Source organism: Chiloscyllium punctatum, chromosome 20, assembly GCF_047496795.1.
Source record: "Chiloscyllium punctatum isolate Juve2018m chromosome 20, sChiPun1.3, whole genome shotgun sequence".
Classification (NCBI taxonomy): domain Eukaryota; kingdom Metazoa; phylum Chordata; class Chondrichthyes; order Orectolobiformes; family Hemiscylliidae; genus Chiloscyllium; species Chiloscyllium punctatum.
Genome location: NC_092758.1, coordinates 51,622,524 through 51,649,270, shown reverse-complemented (window position 1 = coordinate 51,649,270; position 26,747 = coordinate 51,622,524). Strand labels below are relative to the sequence as shown.

Below are 26,747 nucleotides of genomic sequence, written 5' to 3'. Positions count from 1 at the left end.
TGTTTGGAAGAGGACTGTGAAAGTTGACTTGTGAATTTCCAAGGAGAGTTTTTGAGTAAAGTTATCTTGGGAACTGGAGGGTGCCCTAACTTTTGAACTTTTTACATTTACAACAGCTTGGAAAATTTGGCTCCAAGCAAGTTCTGCCACACATGTGGTTGGGGCTAGGGAACAAGTTTTAAAAAAAAAAGTATCAAAAGAAAGTGACAGGTTTTGTAAAAAAAACTTAATCATGGAGGTGGAAGATCAGAAAACCAAGACAGATTGGAAAAAAAGGAAAAGGCCTTATAGAAAAGGAAATGCAAGGCAAATGATTTCAGAGACATGATTTGCAAACTGGAGAATTTTTTTAGAAGGACAGACCATCCGTTCTCCGCACAATGCCACAATTCAATACTCCTAATAAATACAAAGGGGCAATTTTAGATTTTAACTCATTACAGTGCAATCCCCGCAAACATGGAATTATTTTCTGCAGTTTCAGTTCCCTGCGGCCCAAACATATTATAGGGAGCCTTCGAGAACCAAGACTGGGGGCTGCCGGAAAGGTAAATTTCCCATTTAAAATGAATGGGTTTGCTCCTATATGCGGTTTCAGGCTTCTTGGAACATATTCCTCATGGTACAGGAAGACTACTGTACATTCTAATTTTTTTAAAATTTATTTCATGAGAGGAGAGCATCACTGACTCAGCAATGTTTATTGCCCATTCCAAATGGCCCAGAAGGCAGTGAAGAGTCAACCACATTGCTGTCGGTCTGGAGTTACACATAGGTTAGATTGGGGAAGGATGGCAGTTTCCTTCCCTAAAGGACATGACCGAACCAGATCGGTTCTTCTGACAATTGACAATGGATTCATAGTCATCATTAGACTCCAGATTCCAGATATTTATTGAATTCAAATTCCACTATCTGTTGTAGCAGGATTCAAACCTGGGTTCCCTGAACATTATCTGGATGTCTGGATTAACAGTCCAAATATAGATAACATTGGGCCATCATCTCCCCCATTTCTAGTAATGAAAGGCCTTGCTTTAAGAACTGACCCTCTGTTTTGAAGTTGTAACATTGTACCCAATTACAATAGAACACAGCAATGACAGAACACTCCTCCTCAGCTATATGCTGTAACTTTCAAATCAACGTAGCAAACTTCAGTTGGAAAGGTGATATCTCAGGAATTCTCTTGTAAGCCCCAGCGAAGTGATTTGACACTCTCTAGTTCGGACACGGATAGAAAATGCCAATTCTTTCAACTTCCATTCCCACTACTAACCAGCCCTGCACCAAACTGTATATGCCTTGAGAAGCTGGAAATGTACCTTTAATGTGGAACTCACCTTCTCCTGTGATGTGCTGGTGTATTGCACCGTTCCCCTGAGAATCGTCGCTGGTTGAAAGGGGCTGAGGGAGGCCGCCTATTCACTGTTATTTCCCATGGTCGCATTGGTGGCGTCTGAGGAGGAGATGCACTCTGGATCTCAAGGACAGAATGAGAGAGACGCCGGCGTTTTGGGCTGGGACTGTCGTCACTCTGCAAAGCGCAACGCAAGAAGAACAGATGTAATCTAAGCACTACTGACATTTGCAAAGCAGACACGACAGCAAAGGAGATTTAACATTAAAAGAAATTGAAGAGAGGTTCTCCTAAGATTTCAGTAGTGGTGGTGAATTTTGATCAAGAAATTATGGCATTAAAAGACACCAACATTAAAAAGTTATTTACAAAATTGCGATTACAAGGAGTCAATAAAAGGCGCAACTGCCTTTGTCTAACCTGCACACAAAGTAACTCTAAAAGGAAACTGGGACAAGTCAGTATTTAACAGGTTGGGAAATGGAATTCAGACCAAGCCATTGTTTAATCCTTTGACATTTTGTTCTCCAAATTAAATTAAGTTAGATTTTTAAACTAAACCAACAAGTCAGCAGGATGTCAAAAGCACTTGAATGGAATAGTAGTTTTTAACAGCAGCAGCAGTAAGGAAACCTGCTTTGTAAGAAATGATTTTTATTTGGTTTATGAAACACAAAAAGTGAGAGAGAATTGAAGTTTGCCAAAGGACTGCATGGAACATGAAGAGTGCATTGTGGAGAAGGGTAAATGGTAAGGAGTAAGTGGTCAAAGCTTCAGAATCAGAAGAGAATCTGGCAGCACTTGGGAATGCATTTAATTGTAACAGAAAGATGATCACTGATAATGTATGATTCTGCATTTTCGGTACCTGGAATTTCCCACTGTTTAAATGTAAAAAACAAGATCCACAGACACTCCACTTTTGCTATTCAATTAATATTTAATACTTAAATAAGTGAAAAGGGTGATTTCATTCCTAGTAGCTTCAGGTCAGGATTTTGAGCAATAAATGATACGGAGATTGTGATATGAGCAGCAGAGCTTTGCTTTTTAAATTAATGCAATTTGGTAATGCACACTTTCAGAACATGTTTTTCTAATTCAATGAAATTGAAATTTAATTATCAATAAACTAGCTTCAGTCTCTCCTGGCTCAATACTCTTCCCAAGTTATTTTCCTTTAAAATAGAGACTATTTCCTATTCATGTTCTCTGCCACTTCAAACAGTGTTGAACCTAGGCTGATTAACTTTATACTTGGTGAATTAAATAATCACCACTGCTAGCATATGTTTTCAGTTGCTGCATTCCCCTTTACAGTAAGTATATATGAAAACATATTTTTTAAAATGTATACTTAAGGCAAAAAAATGTTTAAATATATTTACATCCTGCTGCCTCCTGGTTGTGTTTATGATTTTGACATTTATACTGAAGAACTATGATGCTGTGGTCTCTACACTTTCACTCCTTTCAAAAGCCTTTACAAAATCATATACAGCATCATTCAATGTCTACTTGCCAAATAAACCGATCTTCTCAACTACAGTAGGCTCCTCAATTTATGGTTCTTCAAGTCCACATGCTAGGGATATTCTACTGCAGTGGTGGTATGCATTTACCTGAGCTAGGAGCCCCAGAGGTCCCACCTGTTCCAGAGCTTGTCATAACAGGTCAGCTAGAAAATGTAAAGTCCACACATTGCCTAAATATTAAGTATCCCATAGGTTACTGTTCATATTATCGTTAAGTAATTCAAAGATGTCATCATAAAAATATATTTTATGTCAAATAACAATTTTTCAATTTAAAAACTTAAATTTAATATTTAAAATCTAAAGATTTAAACAGAGGCTATAGATGATTTGGGCTCACAGCTAAAAGATGGTTACACCCCAATCTGCATTACTTTCATCTCAAACTGTTGAGATAGCCTGTAAAACACAATGTCAATGGTTGCAGGTCAATGTTACAGACCCCCAACTCCTGTCCTCTCAAAGCAATCACCCAAAGTATTCAACTGCTGAAAGACAAACTAGTAAGCCTGATCACAGAGCTGTAGTGGTGCAGTGGTAGCGTCCTTTCCTCTGACTTAGGAAACCTCAGTTCCAGTCCTACCTGTGCCTGAAGTGTAACATAACCTGTCTGAACAGGTCGATTTAGAAAAGACGGACAATGGAACCATGGCTAAGAGAGCTTCTTAGGTACAACCTAATCAGATTACCCATGGAATACGTTAACAACAGCCTTATTTAGATCCCTTGGGCAAGTGGAGAAATGTTATGTGACAGTATCTATTAAAGTACTGTACCTGTTTATTCTGCAGAAAAGACAACAAGCAGCTGAGATGCAAAGAGAGAGGACACAGGTAGAGTCCATCCCTACCCTCCCAAATCCACCTTTGAAGCTTTGAACCATTTATTGACCGTGACCATCTCGGGATATCCTTGATACTAACATTTCTAAGAAGAATTCAACTCAGCACCATGTTTCCAAAGGAAAAAACAAATTTACAATCCAAATCCTTTAAGTAGAAGCATCAGGGACAATGAAAAGACCCAATGCAATACCCAATGAATTCAGCCTGTCATAGGCTGAATCACCAAACTACAGACAGTATATTCACTTAATTTCATGGACTCTATTAAACTCTATTAATCTCTATGAATCTCTATTAATGGGTGCGTCTGAATATTGAGTTTGTGTCAGAGAGAGAGAGAGAGAGAGAGAGAGAGAGAGAGAGAGAGAGAGAGAGAGAGAGAGAGAGAGACAAGTAAAATATTTTACAAAAGGTCAGAATGAGTATAATGCAAATCTTTGTTAAACTGAAGAAAACCTACTTAATTAGTTCTGTTCTGACCTCAGTACAACAACAATTATGTATTCACTAAATTAGTTGGTATAATTTACATAACAAACAACTTGCAGCAGTTAAATAAGATAATGGAAAAAGGGGAACGTTTGAGCCCTCCTGATCTGCTTGTATTTTGGGTTTCCCTTATCCAGAAGCAGAGCGTTAGTGACACTTTCTGTCAAACCTCAATTCAGTGCAAGCTTCTGCTTATAGCAAGATATACACATCTGTAGGTCCTCAGAGGAATCTGTACTATCTGAGTGGAAAGTAATCATTTAAAAACAGTTCATTTGTACACACGCATAATTTTATACAACTGCTTATACGGAGTTTTTTTGGTGGGGAACGTTTTTGCTCATGTAGTTTGGGTGGGGGGTGTGAGGAGAAAAGGCAGCTGAAAAGATAACTCATGATCATTGTCAGAACTCCAGAATGAGTCCCAAGGGCAGTCACAGCTGACCTGAGATGGTGAGAAACCCCAGAGTCGGGTGGGGTGGTTGGAAGTGTGGAGGAGAAGGGGGTCTGAAGGACCAGGTGATGTCATGCAGGGGATGCAGAAGAGTTGAGTGGGGTGCCCCATTGGACAGGTAATCCCATCACACAAATGAAGTACTAGGAATGAACTGGGAGCTTGGTATTCATTGATGCCAATTAAAGGGAGCAAATCACCTCAGAAAGGGAGGTGCACTTTTGCTAATGACTGTAGAGGAATGTAACTAAAGATCTCAAATGGCCAGGAGTAATACAAGCACATTTATAGTCTGTTGACAGGAACAGAATCCTGCTGACCTGAAGGAAATGTGATGGCTGAAAACCATTCTGGAAATAACTTTGTTGCAAATGGCAAGTTTCAAAGCACATCAATGCCAGGAGCTTAGCTGCCGACAGATGATAACAAATGTTGAAATATCAAGGAAGAATTGAACTATCACCTTAAGTCACCACCATTCTGTTCAAAAACCAAAATCAGGAAAGAACTGTCAATCAAACAGGAATAAATTACTGCTGAATGAGATACCAGGAACCTGACTGATGGCTGTAACTATCGCAGAACGCTTGGTGGCAGCGAGTAAACTAAATCAAACATTGGGATGTATTGAAGTCAATATTGAGCCAAGATAGTAGTCTGGTAATCCTGTCTGTTTATTGGTGAGATTGTACTTACAACACTGGTTACAGTTCTGGTGGTTGCAGTGTGAAAAAATATTGTAGATAATTAAAAGGATACATAAGAGTGCTCGAATTATGGAAGAAACATTCTGTAAATGGAGCAAGCTCCCATTGAAAAGAAAAAGCTAAGAGGTGACATGATTGCTTTAGGATCCTATAAAGCACTCAATAATGTAGACAGTGACAAGCTTTTTCACCTTGACCAGAACAACAGAATCAGAGAACGGTCAATCTATGCTAGGCTCTGCACAGAGACAGTGAAACAGTTAGCATGGATTCATTTAAATGCAAATTGAAAGACTTCTTTTTACAAGTAGCATTTTTGGAAAGAGTACATGAGTAATATTACTATTCAGATGCTTGGAGGAAAGTGTTAACTTTGGAGCTATGATTTCGAGGGGTTTTCTTCATGCGATATCTTAGTCTGTTGATAACTAATTGACACAGATTGATGGCAATGGTCAGAAATTCCACTCTCCTCACTATGCAACTGAAAGCTAGATTTTAAAAAATTACAAGATAGAAGTGAGCCTTCTTTCGTTTCGCATTTATAATAAGTTCTTTCTTCATCTCCGACAATCATTGAACCATTTCATTCGTCTTCCTCTTACTATTATTATAACATTCACTTCCTCACAAGGCTCACACATCTGCATCATTTCAGTATGGCAGGTACATTCTCGGAACACCTTACTGACACTGAAGTCTTTTCTTTCTTGCTGAGAATCTAGCAAAGGATGCTGTTATCATGACACAACCTTTTCCTCTGGAAGAAAATGTGCTGGTCGTCATAGACACCATAGTACAGCGAGTGACAACGTGAGTGGTGATCTTGTACAGGGTTTCTTCACTTCTATCTTTGTTTGCCCTTCCTGCTGTCATCTCAACTTGCGCGCTTCGCCTTACAGCTACTTTCAACTGCAAGTGATCTCTCTTTGCTATTCCTTGATACCAAAAACACTTGTCCCTTTTCTTCATTCCAGGTCAGGCACTGAATACAACTTTAAAACTAGGAGGAGTCTGCCCCGTTGGAGAGAGTAATCCCATCCCACAAATGAAGTGCTAGGAATGAATTGGGAACTTGGTATTACTGATGCAAATTAACAGGCAGCAAATCACCTTGAAAAGGGGGTGCACTTTTGCTATTGACTGTAGAGGAATGTAGTTAAAAGGTCTAAAGGTCATTTGGTGCTCCTGCACCATATCACGTTGACAAGGATAACCCAATAGATTATGTATCACTACTCAATCCGATCCTTTAGGAAGCACTTGTGCAATATCATTCACAACCTCTTGATATTCCAAAGGCAATTTACAGCCAATGAACTAGCCTTGAAATGTAGTCAAATTCATAGTCAATTTGCTGGGTCCCTCAAATAGAAATAGTACCAACTGACTGGATAACCTGGAGGGGGGAATGGACAAAAAAAAAGGGCTTCAGTGACGCAGCAACGAGAAAATTGCTGGTTTCTCTGAAACTATTTAAGTAATGAATGGCTACAATAAAAGGGAATTTCAGTAGCATGGCTGGAAGCATGAGGGAGGAGTTTAATCTACAGGGTGTGTCTGTGCATGACACCAACACCCCATAGTCAACCCTGGAGAATCTGACCGTCAACAGCTGCCATGCAGACCTGAGCTTGAACATGTCCTCTGCCTTAAGTGGCAGCTGTTTGCTTTGCAAATGGACAGGGGCTTTCAAAATGACACTCATTTTCTGCCTGTTCTACTGTGGTTCATGTGGAAGTGGCAGTGATGCAAAGACAGCAGCACCTCTCACAGGATGTCAGTGCATCCGTTTCCTCACTGGTATTGGCAGGAGGTGCAATCATTCTGCCAGAAAGCTAGCTGAGCCAGAATTTTCAGTGGCTGGTCAAGAACTACAGTCTGCAACTGACCTGAGCCTTGAGCACCCCAAGTCATCAGCTATAAGTGGCTCATCGGATCTCAGATGAGTAACAGCAGCCTTCCATCAGTGGTGGATGGATGAGGGAATGGTTGAAGGGAGAGAAGCACCTCAGAGATTATTTAAATTTAGGACCGGTATCTACAAGAATAACATGCATCCCATTACTCCTACAAAAGCATATGCTTCTCCGCTCTTTACAAAATTGAGAACATTGAAATCAGCTTCGTCTGAATGGGACAATTGCTCAGAAGGAATAAAGACTGAACTGTAAAGTGAACTTTGAACTAGAAGCAAAGTGAATGTGCCCTCTCCAGTACAGACTTTATGTCAGTAGGATGCTGGTGATTGTAAATTTTGTCACACCATAAGGAACCTTTGATTAATCCTTTCTCTCAATTAAAAAGTATTACAAGGATAGATGTGCTTAAACTGATACAATAATGTTTTATTTTCCTGCTACTTCAATTCAAATAGAGAGTGTGTCATAGACCTTATAAAAGCATTCCACCCTATGCACCAAAACAAAAATCACAAGTTAACTTCTTATGTATCTATATTAACGATAGCCTGTACTGCTGTAGTTCATTAACCCAAAATGGAATTTGGCATGTGCATGGTACAGTAATTAGCTACCAAAATTACAGAACAAACTTGACTCCTGCTAACCAGCTTGCGACAGTTCTGGGATCCAGTGTTTCTAACTGATTTCAGCAGGAAAGGATTATGTCAAAAAAAAATTCATCACCACATCCAAACAGGATTAGCACAGCTTTATCCTTGGTTCAAATGTTAAATGAACATGCAATAACACCAACTGATAACACGGAGGTGATTTTTTTTTCTTTAGAAATAGATTTAGAGAAGCAGTTCTTCTATTCCACCCACTGACCTACACAAACATACAACCCAGTAGCAAACCATACTTGCAGCATTGACAGGAAGACATATCTGTGGAGCTCTACAATTTATGGGAAACTTTTAAGACCACAGTTTGAGTTTAGTTACAGCTCAATGTGCTCCAATACAAGGCTTCAAAAATCCTTGACATTAGTATAAGGCATCAGACCATCTGAAAATCTGCATCATGGAGCTTATCAATGGAAAAGAGAATGAATCCAATTACTTTATATTTCAGCAATGTCAATAGTCACACAAACTTTCAGAGTTCACAAATGTCTTAAAATGTCAGCTACTTGTTTTTGTTTTTAATTAGTTTTATGATTGTGAGGTTTTATTTGAACAGAAAGTTAGTCACAAAAATATTTAATTACTAAATAGTTTTTGACCTTCAAGAAGCATTCAATGTACCCTTGTATTATCCCAAACATCATTGAACAGTACGTAAACACAAAGCTACCTGCAGAATGAAAGCATACATGGGATAAAAAGAAATTGTAACTACCCAGTATTCAATGTTCCTTTTGTGAATGCACAGCTTATAAAGTATGCCATAAATCTATTGTAACATATTATTCTTCACTGCAAGAAAAAAAAAATCAGGGACATGCTGATCAGTAAAATTCAGATACAAGAACTAGAAACTTGAACACCATCTGAGAAACAGCCTTGGCTCCAATGTGTTTCAGGATTCCCTCCAAATGGTTGCTTGATCTTTCATTAAGTTGCAAGTTTGGAGCAAAAGAAACTGATAGATCCATCACACTGATGACAGGAATATGAAGTACAGCAACAACCAGTTTAACTTAAAAAAAATTCAGTCGTTGCATATCTTTTTAATATGTTAGGGCACGATACACGTGGGTAGTACTTCATTCAAGTCATGTTCTACACGATCTTATGAGAAAGCATTCAGACCCTAAATATGGATCTACACATCATTTAAGACTTTTGACTATCTTGAAGCAGACCTGACTGGTGATGAAAGCAGAACAGTGCACGTACAAATCTGTCAGTGGCTACTAAACCATCCAAATTCATATTTATTCCTATTAGAAATAGTGAAACATGAGTGGAAAATGATGAAGGGCTTTTGCCCGAAATGTTGATTTTGAAGCTCCTTCGATGCTGCCTGAACTGCTGTGCTCTTCCAGCTCCACTAATCCAGAATGAAAGATATCATGTCATATAAACTTCACCGTACAAGTGAAACATAAACCATCAGTTGACAATGTTTTCAGGCTCAGCCCTGAACTATGCTACTTGATTATTTGGCATTAGGAAACTGCAGTAATATCCTGCACCAAGTTGTGATGGTGATGAAGGGCTTATGCCCGAAACGTCGATTCTCCTGCTCCTTGGATACTGCCTGACCTGCTGCGCTTTTCCAGCAACACATTTTTCAGCTCATGGTGATGACATCTCATCAGATTGCATGAGGAGTCATACATTAACCAATGTCAACTCAAATTGCCAATTTCAGTCAGAGCAAAAGGATGGCTGGTGTGGAAGACGAAAACATTCCCACTCCTGCAAGTAGGAGTGCTCTTCTGCTGTTGTGGTTATAGCTAACTCACATTATCTAAGCAGTTGGAAAAGGTTAGCCTGCACCATGCAAGTGCTGAATGTTGACATTAAATACCCAGAATGGAAAGAGACTTAATTCCCCATACAAACTCCTTCTATGTATTGCAGCTACAATAATAAATAGCTCCTTTGGGAAGTTCATTTTCATTATGAAAAGATGTAGTACTTCACACAGAAACACATTGCCATTTGTTAAAATCAGCCTCATGTCAACTTAGAAGTCATCATTCAGAAATCTTTTCGAAATCTACTTACAGCCAACCGTTTCTAAACACATATTAAATTGAGACGGCTATGGGGAAAAAAAAGGAATTTAGGTTTTAAAAATTAAAAGTTGGTAGTACAAAAATAAGGAAGCTTTTATAAAAGGTTTACTGAGCCCCACCTTCCATTTGGGAAGGATGACAAAATCCTTTAGGGAGCACGTGAACAGCAAACCTACCAGACTGGTAGCCTGGATGCAGAGCTTATGTGGATAGACATTCTGGAACAGAGTTACAAAGTAAGAGGATATTAATTTAAAATGACAATGTAAAGAAGTTTCATTCCCCGCTCCCCAAGAGTAGCAAATGTTTGGCATTCTCTACTGGGGAGAGATGTGGAGACTGATCACAAAGTATTTATGGAGGTGGTAGGTAAATTTTTGAAATATCAGGGAGTGGAGAGTTATGTTGGACTGGCAACAGGACTATGAGGAGGTGGCATTAAAGAAGAGATCAACTGTGATCTTATAGACTGGCTGGGTAAGGCTTGAGGGCTGAATGCACTGTGCTCTCTCTTATGTAGACAGTTGGTATGGTTCTCCTCAGAACAATAAAAGTAAATGGGCAATTTGACAGTATTGGTTACGGCACCAGAGCAGACATGAGGAAAATATGGTTTGGAATGCACTTGCATAAAGCAGATCCATTTGTAACATGCAAAAGGAAATTGGTTAAATACTTGGAAGAGGAAAAATTCACAGGGCTACGGGGAAAGAGCAGGGAGGTGATCTGGTTAAAATACAAAGTATAAACATTATTGGTAATTTTGAAAAGGAATCAAGAAAAAAAAGTGGGGGCAGGTAAATAAAATAAACTGTAAGAAAGCGGAGAAGTTGAGGGCAAGAGGGATGAGTGCAAAAAAAAAGTGAATAGAATAGCAGAGAAAGACAAGAGGGAGGAGGAAAAGAGACAAACACACCTTTTATCAATGTTGTCATGAAGGATGGCATTGTGCAAACTGAAGAATTCAGTATAAAAATTATGATTTTTTTTCTCAAACCATGCAACTAAACTAGAAAGTCAAATACTTTCAATACTTTTGAGAAATGTATTTTTAATTTATTACACTCTGCCTCTCTCCTCAGATCTTCAATGAATATGTAACTAGACTTTAACACAGTACCAGTGATTGCAAATTTTATCCATCCTGTAGCTGTCTAGGTGCTAGTTCAGCTAACAGTGCACATGTCCCCACACCCAACCTACCAAAGAAAAACATCCTGAGGCTGATTTTTTTCTTTACAGCTGTATTAATTAAACAAAACACTGAATAGTTACAAATCTATAAAGTCCTACATCCATAGAACTACTGTGATGGGACTAAAGATCTGTGTGCACAGATGAGATATTACATTTACAACAGACCTCAGCTTGTACTTGGCAATCTGCAAACCTTTACAATCATATACAATGCATGGCATGAGCACTACCTTTCTGTACAGTGTACAAAACTAGTGGCATCAACCTAACTATTGATGGGTGCTTATACAAAATAACCAACAGTTTGTTTACATCGTGTCTGTTCAGAAGAGAGTCCATAAACTTCAGCCACTTTAATACTAAATAGTCAACTGGTTTCAGTACCTGCTTGTGAATGTCTCTGATCATCGATTTAAAATAGATTCAAATACAGAGTCATTGAGATGGATGGTACAAAATCAGACCATTTGGTCTAACTAATCTCTATTCATATACCCATCCAGATGTCTTTTAAAATGTTCTAGTTGTATTAACCCCACTTCCTCTGGCAGCTCATTCCGAACATGCATCACGTTTGCGTGAAAAAGTTGCCCCGTAGATCTCTTTTTAACCGTTCCCCTCTCACCCTTAACATATGCCCTCTTGCAGCAGACTCCCCAATCCAGGAGTTAATCTTCCTATCCATACCTCCCATGATTTTATAAACTTCAACAAGGTCACCCCCTCACCCTCCAACACTCGAGGGAAAACAGCCCTAGCCTATTCAACCTCTCCCTGCAGCTCAAAGCCTCCAATCCTGGCAACATCCTTGTAAATCTTTTCTGAACCCTTTCAAGTTTCACAATACCCATCCTATAGGAAGGGGACCAAAACTGTACACAATATTGCAGTTCCATGATAGAAGGGAATCTCTACAGTGTGGAAACAGGTTATTCGGTCCATCGAGTCCACACCAACCTTCCAAAGAGCAGCCCACCCAGCTACCACCCCCCCCCCCCCCAACCATACTTATACCGATATATATTTGTGAGAAAAGAAACAGGCCTCTGAGAGCCGGAATTAATTTTATTTATGAGATACATAGTGCTCAAAACTGCTTTTATACATTGTTGCAGAGTCAAGACAAGACAAGATCAGGTAAGTGAAGACACCACTGCTACAGTACGCATTTCCAGAGGCTAGCGATGGGTGGGGGTCAGGGGTGGGTCAGAGGTAGTGTGACGGGTGATGGGGATGTAGATGTGTGTGGGTCTGCACGCCGGGGGGGGGGGGGGGGGGGGGGGGGGGGGGGGGGGGGGGGGGTGGGGGGGAGAGGGAGGGAGGGGGAAATTGGATCGCAACAACTGAGAAAAGAGAGTCAGGCTAAGCAGAATACTCTTAAAATTATCTGGGGCTTAGGGTGATTAGATGATCGGAGTCGGGCACCAGCCATCAAGGAATAGGAATATGGAGAGGTGAAGGTGAAAAAAAGACAAGAATAAACTCTACTAATGTGCGCAGTAATGATGGGGTCAGGTTGTATAACAGGGATGCAAGTATATGATCTTTGTAATAGAAGAATACAAACATGAATGATAGGATAGGTCAGTTTATCTAAAGCAGTAGCTAGATGGGGTAAAGTTCATTGGTAGGGATGCAGAATTAATGCCAGGTACAAAGATGTTGAAACAGAGATGCACCAAAGTCCAGACTGCAGATGAGCAGAAAGAAACTAACTACAGCGATTCAGTCAATGGAAAATACTGACAGGCAGAGCTGTATGTGGATTGTGAACCCACTTTCCATAATGTCGATCAAAGAGAGAGGATAGATACTTGAAGGACTCTGGAGTGAACAGTATATGGACAGAAATAGAAGCCATTATAGTAGATACTGTGGCTATGACTACAGTGGATTCAAGTACAGACCATCTCACTGAAAAGGACAACAATGGAGAGGTATGGAAGAGGAGTATCAATAGTTACAACGCACTCAAGGATGGATAAAACACAACTGATCGCACAGGATATTATCTGCAACATTGACAAAGACTTGTGTTATGTGAAAGGAAAGAAGTTCATTTAGGTTTGCACGTTACAGTGCAAAAAAAAAGACTTCAACGAGATTCAGGTTTCAATAATCCATAAAAAGGGTCAAGGATGACAAGGTAGTTCTTTATACTTCAACATGCAGATAAACCTTTGTAACAGTATTACTGGGGAACATTGCCTGATGTTGATTCTACTGTTGAGGCCAGAACCAGGATTATTCTTTGAGATTTACGTACAAGAAGCAAAAGAATATGCCAGGATGTGAGGTCAAGATTGCAGTGGCACATTTTGTCACAAATACCCAGATTAGCACTGCTGGAGCTGTCCTCAGTCTGGTCAGCAGCAGTTATCTTACACTACAGGAGAACACCTGCATGGTCGAAACATAATGCCATTCACAGAGACTTGACAACGGTCACTTTTCGCAATGACATCACGGTTGGCAATGTTTACAACCAATTAGGTTCTTGAGAGAAAGAGCAAGAGTGTTAATTCACTCAATAGCTAATACAGACCTAGACTGACAGCTTCATCCTGCAGGTCAGCTTAGGCAATGGTAGTACTACTCTAGGTGGACTTTAGCTTCCTCACCCAGTGTACTCTGTGGTTTCTCTCCAAATGTTGTTCCACATGGAGGTGCTGCTGACCAACAAGAAACTCCTTGATATTATCTGATCCAATATTACGAATTTGAGTAAATGTTGACATCTGCCAAGTACAGCATGACCTGACTAAAGCAGTGTGCCACCTCCTCCAAATGTGGAAAATTCAAAGAATGTGGGAGTGGCAGTTCAAAGTATGAATATTACTTGACTGGACTGTAAGGTTAAATCAGCTCAAGTAGAACACAGCTATTATGGAAGACAAACCTGAAAAGTTTACCCAGGGCTTACAGCAGTTTTGAGCTTTGAGCATGTTCGGGTCTTTGCCAAAAGGCTTGTCCAACTTTCACCTTATTCAAAATCACAGCAATTGCTCACAATGTTGTGATTTGCCTGGCTACTTCAGATGGCATAAAGCCAAAAGCAATGTGTGGGCTTGGAGGTACATGGAGAAAGGAGATTCACTTTCCTGAAGAACATTTGTGTTTTAACATTCATCTCTAAAACTTCCAGAGATAAGTTGAGGACCACCATGAAAAATACTAAAACCAGTGGGCTATCAAACCAAATTAGACGGGACACAAAAATAGGTGGAACGGTAAATTGTAATGATGAAGAAAGAACCACACAAATGGATATAGATGGTTAGGAGAGTGAGCCAAAATGTGGCAGATGGAGTTCAACATGGATAAGTGCAAGAACATGCATTTTGGTCAAAAAATTGGGTAGATGACCTATTATCTAAATGGTGAGACACTTCTGGTACTCCAGTGCAGCAGGATCTGGGAGTCCTCATTAAAGAGTAGTCAGACCCTTTTACTTCATGGTAGCCCACAAATGCACCAACACACTAAAACAGCATCTAATGAACTTGAAAGACCCTATACAGACAACAAGCAAAACTAATGTCATTTATAAAATACCTTGCAAGAACTGCAACAAACACTACATTGGACAAACGGACAGGAAACGAGCCACCAGGATACATGAACATCAATGAGCCACACAAAAAAAAAGACATGACCCACTCTCACTGCTTACATACAGATGAGGAAAGACACTTCGACAGGGACAACATATCTGTACTAGGACAAGCCAAACAGAGACACGCATGAGAATTCCTAGAAGCATGGCATCCCAACCGGAACTCTATCAACAAACATGTTGACTTGGATCCCATTTACCACCCCCTGAGAAAAAGAACTGGAAATAACATCACCATAGGAAATGATGTCACCATCCCAAAAAAAACCCAAAAACATATAAATAGAAAACGGGCTACACCACCAATGCTTCATCCAGAGGCTCACTGAAGATGTTACCTAGTGTGGTGATGAAATGTCTGAAAACGATTCTTCCAGCTCAGCGAGCAAACCTACATCTAGAAACTTAAACTGAGCTACAAATCTTCTCAAAATTTGCGAGCTAAAGGGATAGAATATAAAGTTAAGGAAGTATTGTTATAACTATACAAGGCATTGGTAAGACTGCACCTGGAGAACTGCACAGAGTTTTGGCCTCATAATCTGAGGGAAGATGTAATGGGTTTGGAGCCAGGAAAGCAGAGGTTCACTAGATTGATTCCAGAGATGAGCGATTTGTGGTATGTAGAGAGATTGAACAGTTTAGGCCTATACTCTCTGGAAGAATGGGGGGAGATCAAATTGAAATATTCAAGATGATAAAAGGTGTGGACAAAATAGATATGGAGCAGATGCTTCTTCTTGTGGGGCGTTTTAAAACAAGAGGTCATAGTCTTCCAATAAGGGGCAGCAAATTTTAAACAGAGTTGAGGAGAAACTACTTCTCCCAATGGGCTGTGAATCTGTGAAATTTGCAACCCCAAAGTGTGGTGGATGCTGGGACAGTGAGGAAATTTAAAGGAGGAGTTAGACAGATTTTTAATTGGTAAGGGGTTTAAGGGTTATGCGGAGAAGGCAGGAAAATGGAGGTGAGGAGCAGATCAGCCGTGATCGAATGGCAGAGCAGACTCAATGGGCTGAATGGCCTAATTCTGCTCCTATATCCAGACGGCAATGTATAAAGTTGAACACATTATCATCTTCCCTGGTTTGTCCAGGTTAACCATGTAAACTTCAGAAATGGAAGTATTATTGAAGGATGAACAGCACTGTTCAACCATATCCTGATTGTGGATCAGTGGGTTTGATACCTAAGTTGAAGGAGAAACTTAGCAAGAGGAAAAAACGGTAGAACTACTTTTGCTAACAATGTGAAAATGTAATTACAATTAAGGATGCCAAACATGGCCAAATTCAAAAGGCATAAACTATAAAATATGTAGAAGTCCAAAATCAATATACAAAGTGTGAACAATGTTATATTGAGATATTGATTAAAATACCATTGCACAGTAATAGAGTGTGCAGGAAAAAGCTGTTCACCACAAAAGTTCTTAACAACTGTTGCTAATAAATAGTTGGGCTTTAAATGAGTTTTCAAATTGCCTTATGTGCCTATCCAATTAGACTGTAAACGATCATTCTAACTTTATTTTCAATTGTGCAAAGACCTAAATGATTAGCAAACACCAGTTACGAATGTGCTATTCCAGCTAACATTCAAACTAATCGACTCTCTTGCATTTTTGATCACTTCAGTTTCTCTCAAGGCCACATGGCTGGGTGACTACTGAACATGGCAACATTTGTTCATGTAATAGTCAAAAGATTAATTATGCATCTTCATTATCACAGACGCGCAGTCTTAATGCAATGCAGCATCATGACCATTTACTTATGCTCGTTACAAATTTAATGCAATTCTATCAACAGTTTCTTTGGGGTTATATTGTAAGAAGAAATGGTTCAGGATAAATTTATTAATCATTCTGGCATCAACTACCTGGCAGGTGAACTTGAGTGCTTCACAATGGATGAGTTTGCATGCATTTTGGGAGCTATGCGATCCAAAAGAGGAAACAGCTTTCTTTGTTAATTGACCGATTATAATTCAGTCTTATTCCTGAACTCATCAATACAGGGTGCTTTAGAGGCCCAAAAACAAATTCTCATTAAATCACTAATCACATTTGCAGTATTCCCGCCTCAGGCGACTGACTGTGTGGAGTTTGCACGTTCTCCCTGTGTCGGCGCAGGTTTCCTCCGGGTGCTCCGGTTTCCTCCCACAGTCCAAAGATGTGGAGGTCAGGTAAATTGGCCACGCTAAATTGCCCGTAGTGTTAGGTAAGGGGTAAATGTAGGGGTATGGGTGGGTTGCGCTTCGGCGGGGTGGTGTGGACTTGTTGGGCCAAAGGGCCTGTTGTTTCCACACTAAGTAATCTAATCTAATCTATACTCTATGTACAAATGTAAAAGGGAAAAAGTACTTTCTTTACATGGTTGATGTCTCAAAACACTAACAAAAATCTTTTGAACTGTCAATGTTGCAGTATGGCAGCAATTTCCAACAGCAATGAGACAATGGCCAGACATTAGAAAAAGCATAATGTTGATTGGGGATAGGTATTAGTCAAAATACTAGGGGAACATCCTTACCCTTTCTTTGAAATTGTGCCATGTATGATCTACTTTAATCGAACTGAGAGCGCAAGCAGGGCCCCAGTTTAATGTTTGACTAAAAGATGCCATATCCTGCAGTGCAACTCACCCTCAGTACAGGACTGGACGGTGGGCCTAGATTTGTGCGCTCATACCCTGGAGTGTGACTTGAACCCTGAACTTGGAGGAAAGAGTTCTCACTGGGGGCGAATGGGAGGGAAGAGAGAAAAAACAAAATTTTTATTCTATGATGCAAGAAATTTATTTTCAATTCTGCCAGAGACTACATGGGATCTTCGTGATGTTACAAGTCATGGCTCGGGAGTGCATTACATTGATTTCTTATCTTGAAGTGTGCAGAGACAGATTTGGCAAAAAAAACTGGAGGTGTTCTGGAAACAAACAGGAATTGATCTTTACTAATTCAACCATTCATAAACCAAATGGAAAAAAAAAGGTTAAAAAAGTTTTTGTTTTAAGATTGGCATTTCTTGTAAGTAATTAAGTGAACAATCTAGTTAGTTCCAGAATGACGCTGTGACACTTGGGTATTTTAGGGCACGAAAAACACTCAAAAGCAAAATTTTTAAAAAATGAAAACTGATGTTATCCCTGTGAAGATATTAGCAATTTCACAACTGTAGGCTCATACTTCTAAACACTAGACAATACTGGAAGAAGTGCTAGAATTTCAGACTACTCTCAGAAATCCCATAAATTAGTTTGTGGGTGCACTTATTGCAGACCCCCACTGATTCTCTCAGAAGAGAAATATTATCTTTGAGAGAGTAAAATTTTGGTAAAATGCAGAGCATGTCAAAATTACAATTCAAGATGATCACTACACAAAATAAACATCAGATTCAGATTTCCAACAAGAGGCATGTTTCACATTTAATTTACGTGAGGGAATAACACTTCAAAAATTTTACTGTCTGGAATGTGCACTTGAAAACAGTTCAAGTATCTCCTCTCTTGGCTTAAAGCAGAGGTTCTCAAACATTACTTAATAAGCAATCCCATCCAGATCATCCAGCTGCTTCCTGCCAGCCAACAGGTTTAATATTTTAGCCCCTTGAATATCCATGCATTATGAAAATGTATAAAATACAGTATATGTATACAACTAAAGCAACATTCAATAGTACTGCCATCAATGCCACAAATAAAGTTATTTCTTTGAGCATTGGTGCATTATATTTGGAATGATAATGATAACAATCCTCTGATTTCATTGAGGGATGAAAATCCATTTTTTACAGTTAAGATCTAGAAAGTGGTATCAAACATCAAAAGCTCTACTTAACAACTAGGGGAACCCAAAACATTTGTCAAATTATCATGTGTCATACACAACAAAGAAATCCAGCCAATTTAGTTCTGAGCTCAGTTAGATCCAACAGATGCTGGACAAATGAAACCACATTGGTTTAATGGAGATTGGAGGCAAGAGTTCACTATATCACTGTCGCTTCATTTTTAACGCTACATTAAGTAAATTATCCACTTTATGAAAGAAATTCTTGCAGTTTTAAAGCTTTGTCTAAAGACTAATATAAAATTGCAATAAATAAATATTATATAACTTGCACTGAGATGTGGTTCTCTATCTGCCTTCTCTGGTGCTGTAACAGATTCTGTAGCACTCTTTCAAAAAGAAGATAGAGGAGAGTTATTCCCAGCAGGGCAAAAAGGCACTGAAGTGGGTGATTACCCATGATCTACCTTGAATGATAAGCAAGCTCAACTGGCTGAATGACTTAATCCTGCTCTTAAATTCTGACAAATACTTATTGCCCAATCAACATCGCACTATTGCTTGCTGGGGATTTTTTGTGCACAAAGTAGCTGCTACATTTCAACACAGTCAACTGTTCAAAAGTTTTTAATTGGCTGCAAAGAACCTAGATGTCTGATGATTGTGAAAGATGCCGTACTAATGCAAGGTTTTGTTCTTTTTGACAATTCCTCCCATCTTTCCCCAAGAGATGGCTTGTGCATCTGTACCACAGTTTAGAAACACCTGTTCCATAGGATGTAAATTATACATACATCAGCACAGAGACTTCAATGTCAGCACAAAGCAAATTCTGTTCTATGTCGGTGCTGAACGGTGATATGTTAATGGCTGTTAACAGCAGCCATAGCACACTGAACTGGGAGTGAAGAATTCAAAACCACGGTGACACTGAAGCTATAGTCTCCTGCAGTTCACCTTCAGGAAGGAAGAGGAGTGAACAGCCGTGACACAACAACATGAACACATAATGGTATCATTTGATTCAGCTCTCCCACTATGCAACTAAAAGCTCATCAAGAAATTGTGTGTTTGACCAATTAAAGTTTAAGCTTGCTGATTAGATAGTTTTAGATATTAAGCTCTTTCTTCTGGCGAGTACCCTCTTGAGCATCATGATAGCATTGCACAGATGCTCTGTTTTTGCAGTCTCTAGAAGCTGCACACACTGAATCCAACAAATTCATTTCAGGTATTAGAGGTAGCAGCATTGACCAAGTGACTTTACAGCAGATCTAGAATGAAAACAGACAGTTTTGCTTTTAGTATAGCCTTTCCTCAAAAATTCAACCACACTCCAGAATGTACCTAAGGCCTTCATTCTTGACCTAAGTTAAAGTTAAGTTAAATCAAAACCCTGTCGGTCCTTAGTTGGATGTAAAAGATCTTACAGCATGATTGAAAAGCAGAAAAGTTTTGTAACGTACTGATCAAGATTTATATGTCCACCACTAGTGCTTCAAAAAACCTTATTATATATTCCTGTGTGCAAATTGGTTATTGCATTTCTTTATGTTTCAACTTTTTGGATGAGAAATACATTTGAACATACTGATGATACAAAAGGAAGTGTACACTGACTGAACTGGAATATCCTCAACTCAGTTCCCAATGGCCAAAACTGTTTCAGCAGTGATATTGACAATTTCAGAAATGGACGCAACTTTCTGTTGGAAACAAATTCATTCTAAAGGCTTCACATGTTACAGTTTAAGATACATTGTTGCACAATAGGAGTTTTACTCTGCAGCTGGCCTTTGTGTATTAGTTTAACCTGTCACAAGTAGAGAGCACTCCATCCAGATTAACAACCAACCCTCACCTTAAGGAACAATGGATGGGCTCTGATGTTTCCTTTCTCTTGTAGAATTCCTTGTGCTTATTTACTGTGCTCGGCCCTAAGTATGAGACTGCAGCTTTGCACATATTCAGTTATCATTATGCCAGAAAATATCATATTCCCTCTTCAGATTACCGAACTCTGCCTCCACTGTGGTCCGGTGAAGTTTATTCAACAATTTCTACGCAAGTTACTTCATCTAATCCTCCTTCTGAGCTTCAGTGCACCTACCAGGTTATAAAGCTTTTGCTCAGTTTATTTGGATGCAATTTTTCTAGGACTGTTAAAATCTTGCAAACTTTGACAAACTTTTTTGACAAACTTGTTAAAGTCAAACTTCTGGTCTTCAAATATAAACATCCCCAGTATCTGCAATCTTTTCCAAATCAGGCATTTATTCCAATTCATGAATTCAGTTGTTCTTTGTAAGCTTTAACAGTCAGGTTGTCAGTGATCAGAACTGTGAAGGATGCCTCAAGGAAAATGCGTTATCAACTATTTTTCTTAAAACAAAATAATTTATGAATACATTCTATTTCTGAAAATATTTTTCAAAACAGGGCCAGCATCTTATGCAAAGGGAATACATTTGGATTTTGGTTAAGATTTGAAAACATTTCATCTGGCAAAAATACATTGTAGCTACAAAAGAACACACATTTCAGCATATGAACAATCATTGGGCAAGGTATAAACTGGGATATAGCCAAGGCTTGTCCCATTTAGATTCAGCCATTTACTATCAGCCATCTACCATACCACAGGAAATTCTAACATGCAGCTGTGGTTACTCGAGATATCGCTGAATTATTTTTGAATAATTCCTTTCTGTCTGGGGTACATAACTCTGAATACCGCTGGAAAGAGTAAATCATTCAGCCTGTTCTCTGCATGTGATCAGAGGAGATCCTTTGTTCAATATGAAACATGAGACATTCATGTCATCATGTCATACAGCACAGAAACAGACCCATTGGTTTAACCAGTCCATACCAACTATAATCCCAAACTAAATTAGTACCACCTGTGTGCACTTGGCTCATAACACTCCAAATATTTCTTATGTACTTATCTATAATGTCTTTTAAATGTTGTAAATTGTGCCTGCATTCACTACTTCCCCTGGAAGTCCATTCCACATACGAAATGTAAAAAAGTTGCCCCTCATCTTTTTTAAAATCTTTCCTCTCTCCCCTTAAAAATATACTCTAGTCTTGAAATGCCCTACCTTAGGGAAAACGATACCTAGTATTCACCTTTGCTGTACCCTCATGATTTTATAGACCTCTATACAATTACCCTCAACTGTCCTATACTCCAGTGAAAAAGTCTCATCCAGTCTCTTTGTGTAACTCAAACCCTCCATTCTCAGCAACATCTTAGTAAATTGCTTCTGAACCATCTGCAGCTTAACAACATCCTTCCTATAACAAGACGCCCAGAACTGGACCAGAAGAGACCTCAACAGAGCCGAACTCCTATACTTAAAAAGGTCTGTGCAATGAAGGCAAGCATGCTAAATGTCTACTGAACCATCCAGTCTACATGCGACACTAACTTTAAAGAATTAAACCCAAGTCTCTTTGTTCTACAACACTATCCAAGGCCCTACCTTTAACTGTATAAGTCCTGCTGTTGTTTGTTTGCCAAAATGCAATACCTCACATTTATCCAAATTAAACTCTATCTGCCACTCCTCAGCTCATTGTTATTGACATAAATATGGTATTAACTGGTCAAATGTGGACCCAGCACGGATCCCTATGGAACACTGCTGGTCACAGGCCTCCAGTCCAAGAAACAACCCTCCACCATCACTCTGTCCCCTGTCGTTGAGCCAATTTTGTACCTAATTGGCAAGCTCAACCTGAATCCCATGCGATCTACCTTTATTAATTAGTCTGCCATGTGGAACCTTGTCAAAGGCTTTACTAAAAGTTCAAATAAACAATGTTCTGCCCACATCAATCTTCTTGGTTAATTCCTCAAAATAAAAATCAAGTTTGTGAGACAATTTCCCTCACACAAAACCATGCTGACTGTCCCTAATCCCCACATTCCTTGCCTCTCCAAATGTATATAAATCCTACCTTTCAGAATCACTTCCAACAACTTACCCATCACAGAAGTCAGATTAATGGGTGTATAGTTTCCAAGTTCTCTTTACACCCCTGCTTAAACAAAGGCACAACATTAGCCACTCTACAGTCATACAGAACCTCACCCATATAGAGGATGCAAAGGTTTCCGCTGGGGCTCTGCAATTTTCTTCCTAACTTCCCACAAAGTCCTGAGATACATCAGATCAGATCCTGGAGACTTATCCACCTTTATATTTTCTAAGACCTCGAGAACTGTCTATTCTGTAATGTGAACTACTTTCAAAACATCAATATGTAGTTCTGAGTTCTCTTGCCTCTATTTCTTTCTCCACAATAAAAACTGATGCAAAATAAAAACTGACGCAATGTTGTGTTTGTTCAATAAAGATGAAGCAAAAATATGAACCTTTTCATAATTAACCTTCTGACATCAAATCATTAAGTCACAATTGATGAAAAAGCATTTCCAAACAGACTGTCTCTTCAGTAAAAGGGAAGAAAGCCAAACTAAACCTAATTAAAATACAGAAGATGAACATTCAGCTGGGTTCCAAAATCCCACACACCATAACGGATTTACCAAATGGAAGTTGTATTCCATCGGCCATTTAACTTCAGAAATTCTCAGGCTGGATCTCATTCAAAATATATTCTTGCAGCTGAACTCCAATTACAACCACAACACTAAGAGATTCCACAGAAGCAGAGATCCATTTTGGACGAATGCACAAAGAATTTCTCGGAATGCCCAATTATGGCTCTGCACTTAAGATGTTAAATGTAATCATGTTTATTGCTCTGAAGCTTTGTCATCTGCCTAGAGCGTATATACCAACATTCAGCATTTCATGCTGACAGCCAATGTTTTGTGAGGAAATCAGTACATCAGCACTTGCTGACAAAACTGCGCAGGCTGATGTTTTAGGCTAAATTGAATCAGAAATACTACTGGAAAAGATAATCATTAACGACTTCAGAAAACTGATATATTCCAGATCTGTGCGTTTAATCTATTCCATCATCACACTGGTCCACATATATTTTACAGAGAGGCCTGCCTTAAGGGCATTTTTCCTATTAATAAGACACACTAATCTTTTTCTCCATCAAATGTTGTTACCCATTACACATACAGGACCTAAATCACGGGATCAAAACCTCAATTGCAGACTGACGCAAATACAAACACTCATGACTTGATCCTGACAGTCCAACTTTTTCCTCAAAAAGGCTGTCAAGGCAATTTGAATTCTATCGTTATAAGCTTAGTTTGAGAAAGCATAGTAAGAGCTGGTGAAATACAAACTGCACTAATCAGAGGGACTTTCTGCTTTAATAATGGTGATAGAAAACTATATAATTCACTGTCCCCAAGTGAAAAGCAACATAACTATAATTCCAATTATTATTTAAAGTAGATATCCTATACCACCTTATGGTTATATTATAGAATGGAAAAATACTAAAACAAAAAAAAAGTACTGAATAAACACCAAAAATTGTTCAAATGGAAAATAACTTCTAAATTCAATGTAATTCAATTTGAAATCCTGCATAAATTAAAAAGGTTAAAGGTAGAGCTCAGTCTTGCAAACGTGTTTTGGGTCTCCATGGTCCAATTCATTATTATAGAAGACAATGGATAGTGTTGGGTTTTCTGTGGTTTCACTTCTACAAGTTAAGTTGATCTCATCTTGAGCAATAGAAGTAATACTATAAAGCCAGCTTCATAAGCCAAGGAACTGCCACTTAAAACAATGTAAATTTGCTCTACTACATTTTGGATTATTAAGTACAGTGAACCACACAGTTGAGTCTATGCATGTAGTTGTCACTTGGCACAAAAAAAGCACAATGCATGCTCAGTACAGTGTAGGAGGATCAGCTGTTTTAGACTTGGGACGATGATCCGGGTTCTGAGAATTGAGTGAAAGATTCTAAATGAGTCAATCTATGGTATTAAGTCAGTTTTATGTCTAAATTGACCAGCTACTCAGTGCTGATGTCTTGTTAAAAGTAGATACTATTCTAGCTTTTCCAATGTAAATTACATTAGATCCATATAAGACCATAAGACATAGGAGTGGAAGTAAGGCCATTCGGCCCATCGAGTCCACTCCGCCATTCAATCATGGCTGATGCACATTTCAGCTCCACTTGCCAGCGTTCTCCCCGTAGCCCTTAATTCCTCTAGACAACAAGAACCTATCAATCTCGGCCTTGAAGACATTTAGCGTCCCGGCTTCCACTGCACTCCGTGGCAATGAATTCCACAGGCCCACCACTCTCTGGCTGAAGAAATGTCTCCGCATTTCCGTTCTGAAATGACCCCCTCTAATTCTAAGGCTGTGTCCACGGGTCCTAGTCTCCTCGCCTAACAGAAACAATTTTCTAGCATCCACCTTTTCAAAGCCATGTATTATTTTGTACATCTCTATTAGATCTCCCCTTAATCTTCTAAACTCCAACGAATACAATCCCAGTATCCTCAGCGGTTCCTCATATGCTAGACCTGTCATTCCAGGGATCATCCGTGTGAATCTCCGCTGGACACGTTCCAGTGCCAGTATGTCCTTCCTGAGGTGTGGGGACCAAAACTGGACACAGTACTCCAAATGGGGCCTAACCAGAGCTTTATAAAGTCTTAGTAGTACATCTCTGCTTTTATATTCCAACCCTTTCTGGAAGACTCTGCAGCTTTTCATCAGACTTTACTTCTAAATAGTTGGAGTACAGCATTGTCAAGTTTACAAGTTAATATTATTTGGACTAATTTGTGGCACTTGTGTTGCATTTTTATTGTTTCTGTTGTTATCTTACTGCAGCAGGAAACATTTTTTAAGGATACGACTGGTCTTTAAACAGAGGCCTCTGCTTTATCCAGAATTGAAAGTATTCTACAAAGGTTTAAAGCTAGGTTAGTAAATGACAGCCTGGTATGCCTAGAGTGTATATGCAGCCTGTAGAAATGAATGCAGCTGCGAGGAAAACAATTTGATATGCAAATGGTAGCCAATTTAATCAAAACATGGAAAAGCAGAAATTAATCACACTGACTTTCATCATGTCTAAGACTGAATTGTATTTTACCATTAACTTTCAAATGTTTAGTTAATGCACTTAGTAGACAGATTAACTTAAATCCACACAGCAGACAATTACTTGATCTTTAACTCGGATCCAAGTCAGACTAACAAAGTTTTTCTAAATTACTATTATATGCAAGGGCTTATCCAGTCAGAAAATCTATTCATTAGATTTAAATATTACTGTCACACTTATTTACATGTTAGGATGGGAAGGGGGCTTGTTTTACTGATCAAGATGAATGGTATCAGCATTAAGGAAATGAACGCAATTTTATTTATTAATTAACAATTGAAATTAGGCTTCAGACAAGTGATGTCAAGATATAACGGCCTTATTAAACAAACAATAATACCAGATTTAGAAAAGAAATCCTTCCCTGAACCAATTCAAAACAGAACATATTCTAGAGGTAATACTTCGACCATATGATACCTTGGTTACACTACTCAGATCCCATTACCAAGGTATAACAGGTAGAAACAGTCCTGGAACCACAAGGCTGATCCCCAATATCAGGAACTGGAGTAATCAGAAAAATAAGAAGAATTGTGTTTTTTTAAATATCCAGAAAAGACATCAACAGGTGATCTTAGAGTTAGATAAGATAACTAAGCAGATAGCAGAAATAACCTAAATAACAAAATTAAACTGGGAGTAAGCAACAGAGACAGTTCCAAAAAGGTTGTAGTTCAGATTAGTGCTGACATCATGATTTTCTTCAAATAGAGAAACATGCAAGATTTCCAGGCAAAAACCATGGAATCATTTATTACCTACAAAAATACAAATCCCCCTTAGGTGGAACCATTAAGCTGAACTGCCTTCCTCATTTACAAGTATCCTGTATTTAACCTAGAAACTTTATTGTACTACTACTGATTTTTAAAAAAAATTGTTTCCTTCACTAGCCACCTTATGGCCTTTCTGAATGATACAGCCAAAACATGCTGTTTTATAGGTAGTTCTTTATTTGGGGACTTGTATCTGCAAATTAGATTAGATTCACAGATTTTTCACCCCATTTG

At 38.9% G+C, this 26,747-nt stretch overlaps 1 protein-coding gene across 8 annotated transcripts in view; it reads right to left on the bottom strand.

Moving 5' to 3' along the window:
* rnf44 (ring finger protein 44) overlaps nucleotides 1-26,747 on the bottom strand; it is a 151,088-nt gene that overhangs the window by 52,571 nt on the left and 71,770 nt on the right. For all 8 annotated transcript variants that reach the window (XM_072590899.1, XM_072590896.1, XM_072590897.1 and 5 more), the window contains one exon: nucleotides 1,344-1,537. In XM_072590899.1, coding sequence (XP_072447000.1) covers nucleotides 1,344-1,537 — 194 coding nt within the window. The remainder of the gene's footprint in view (nucleotides 1-1,343; nucleotides 1,538-26,747) is intronic.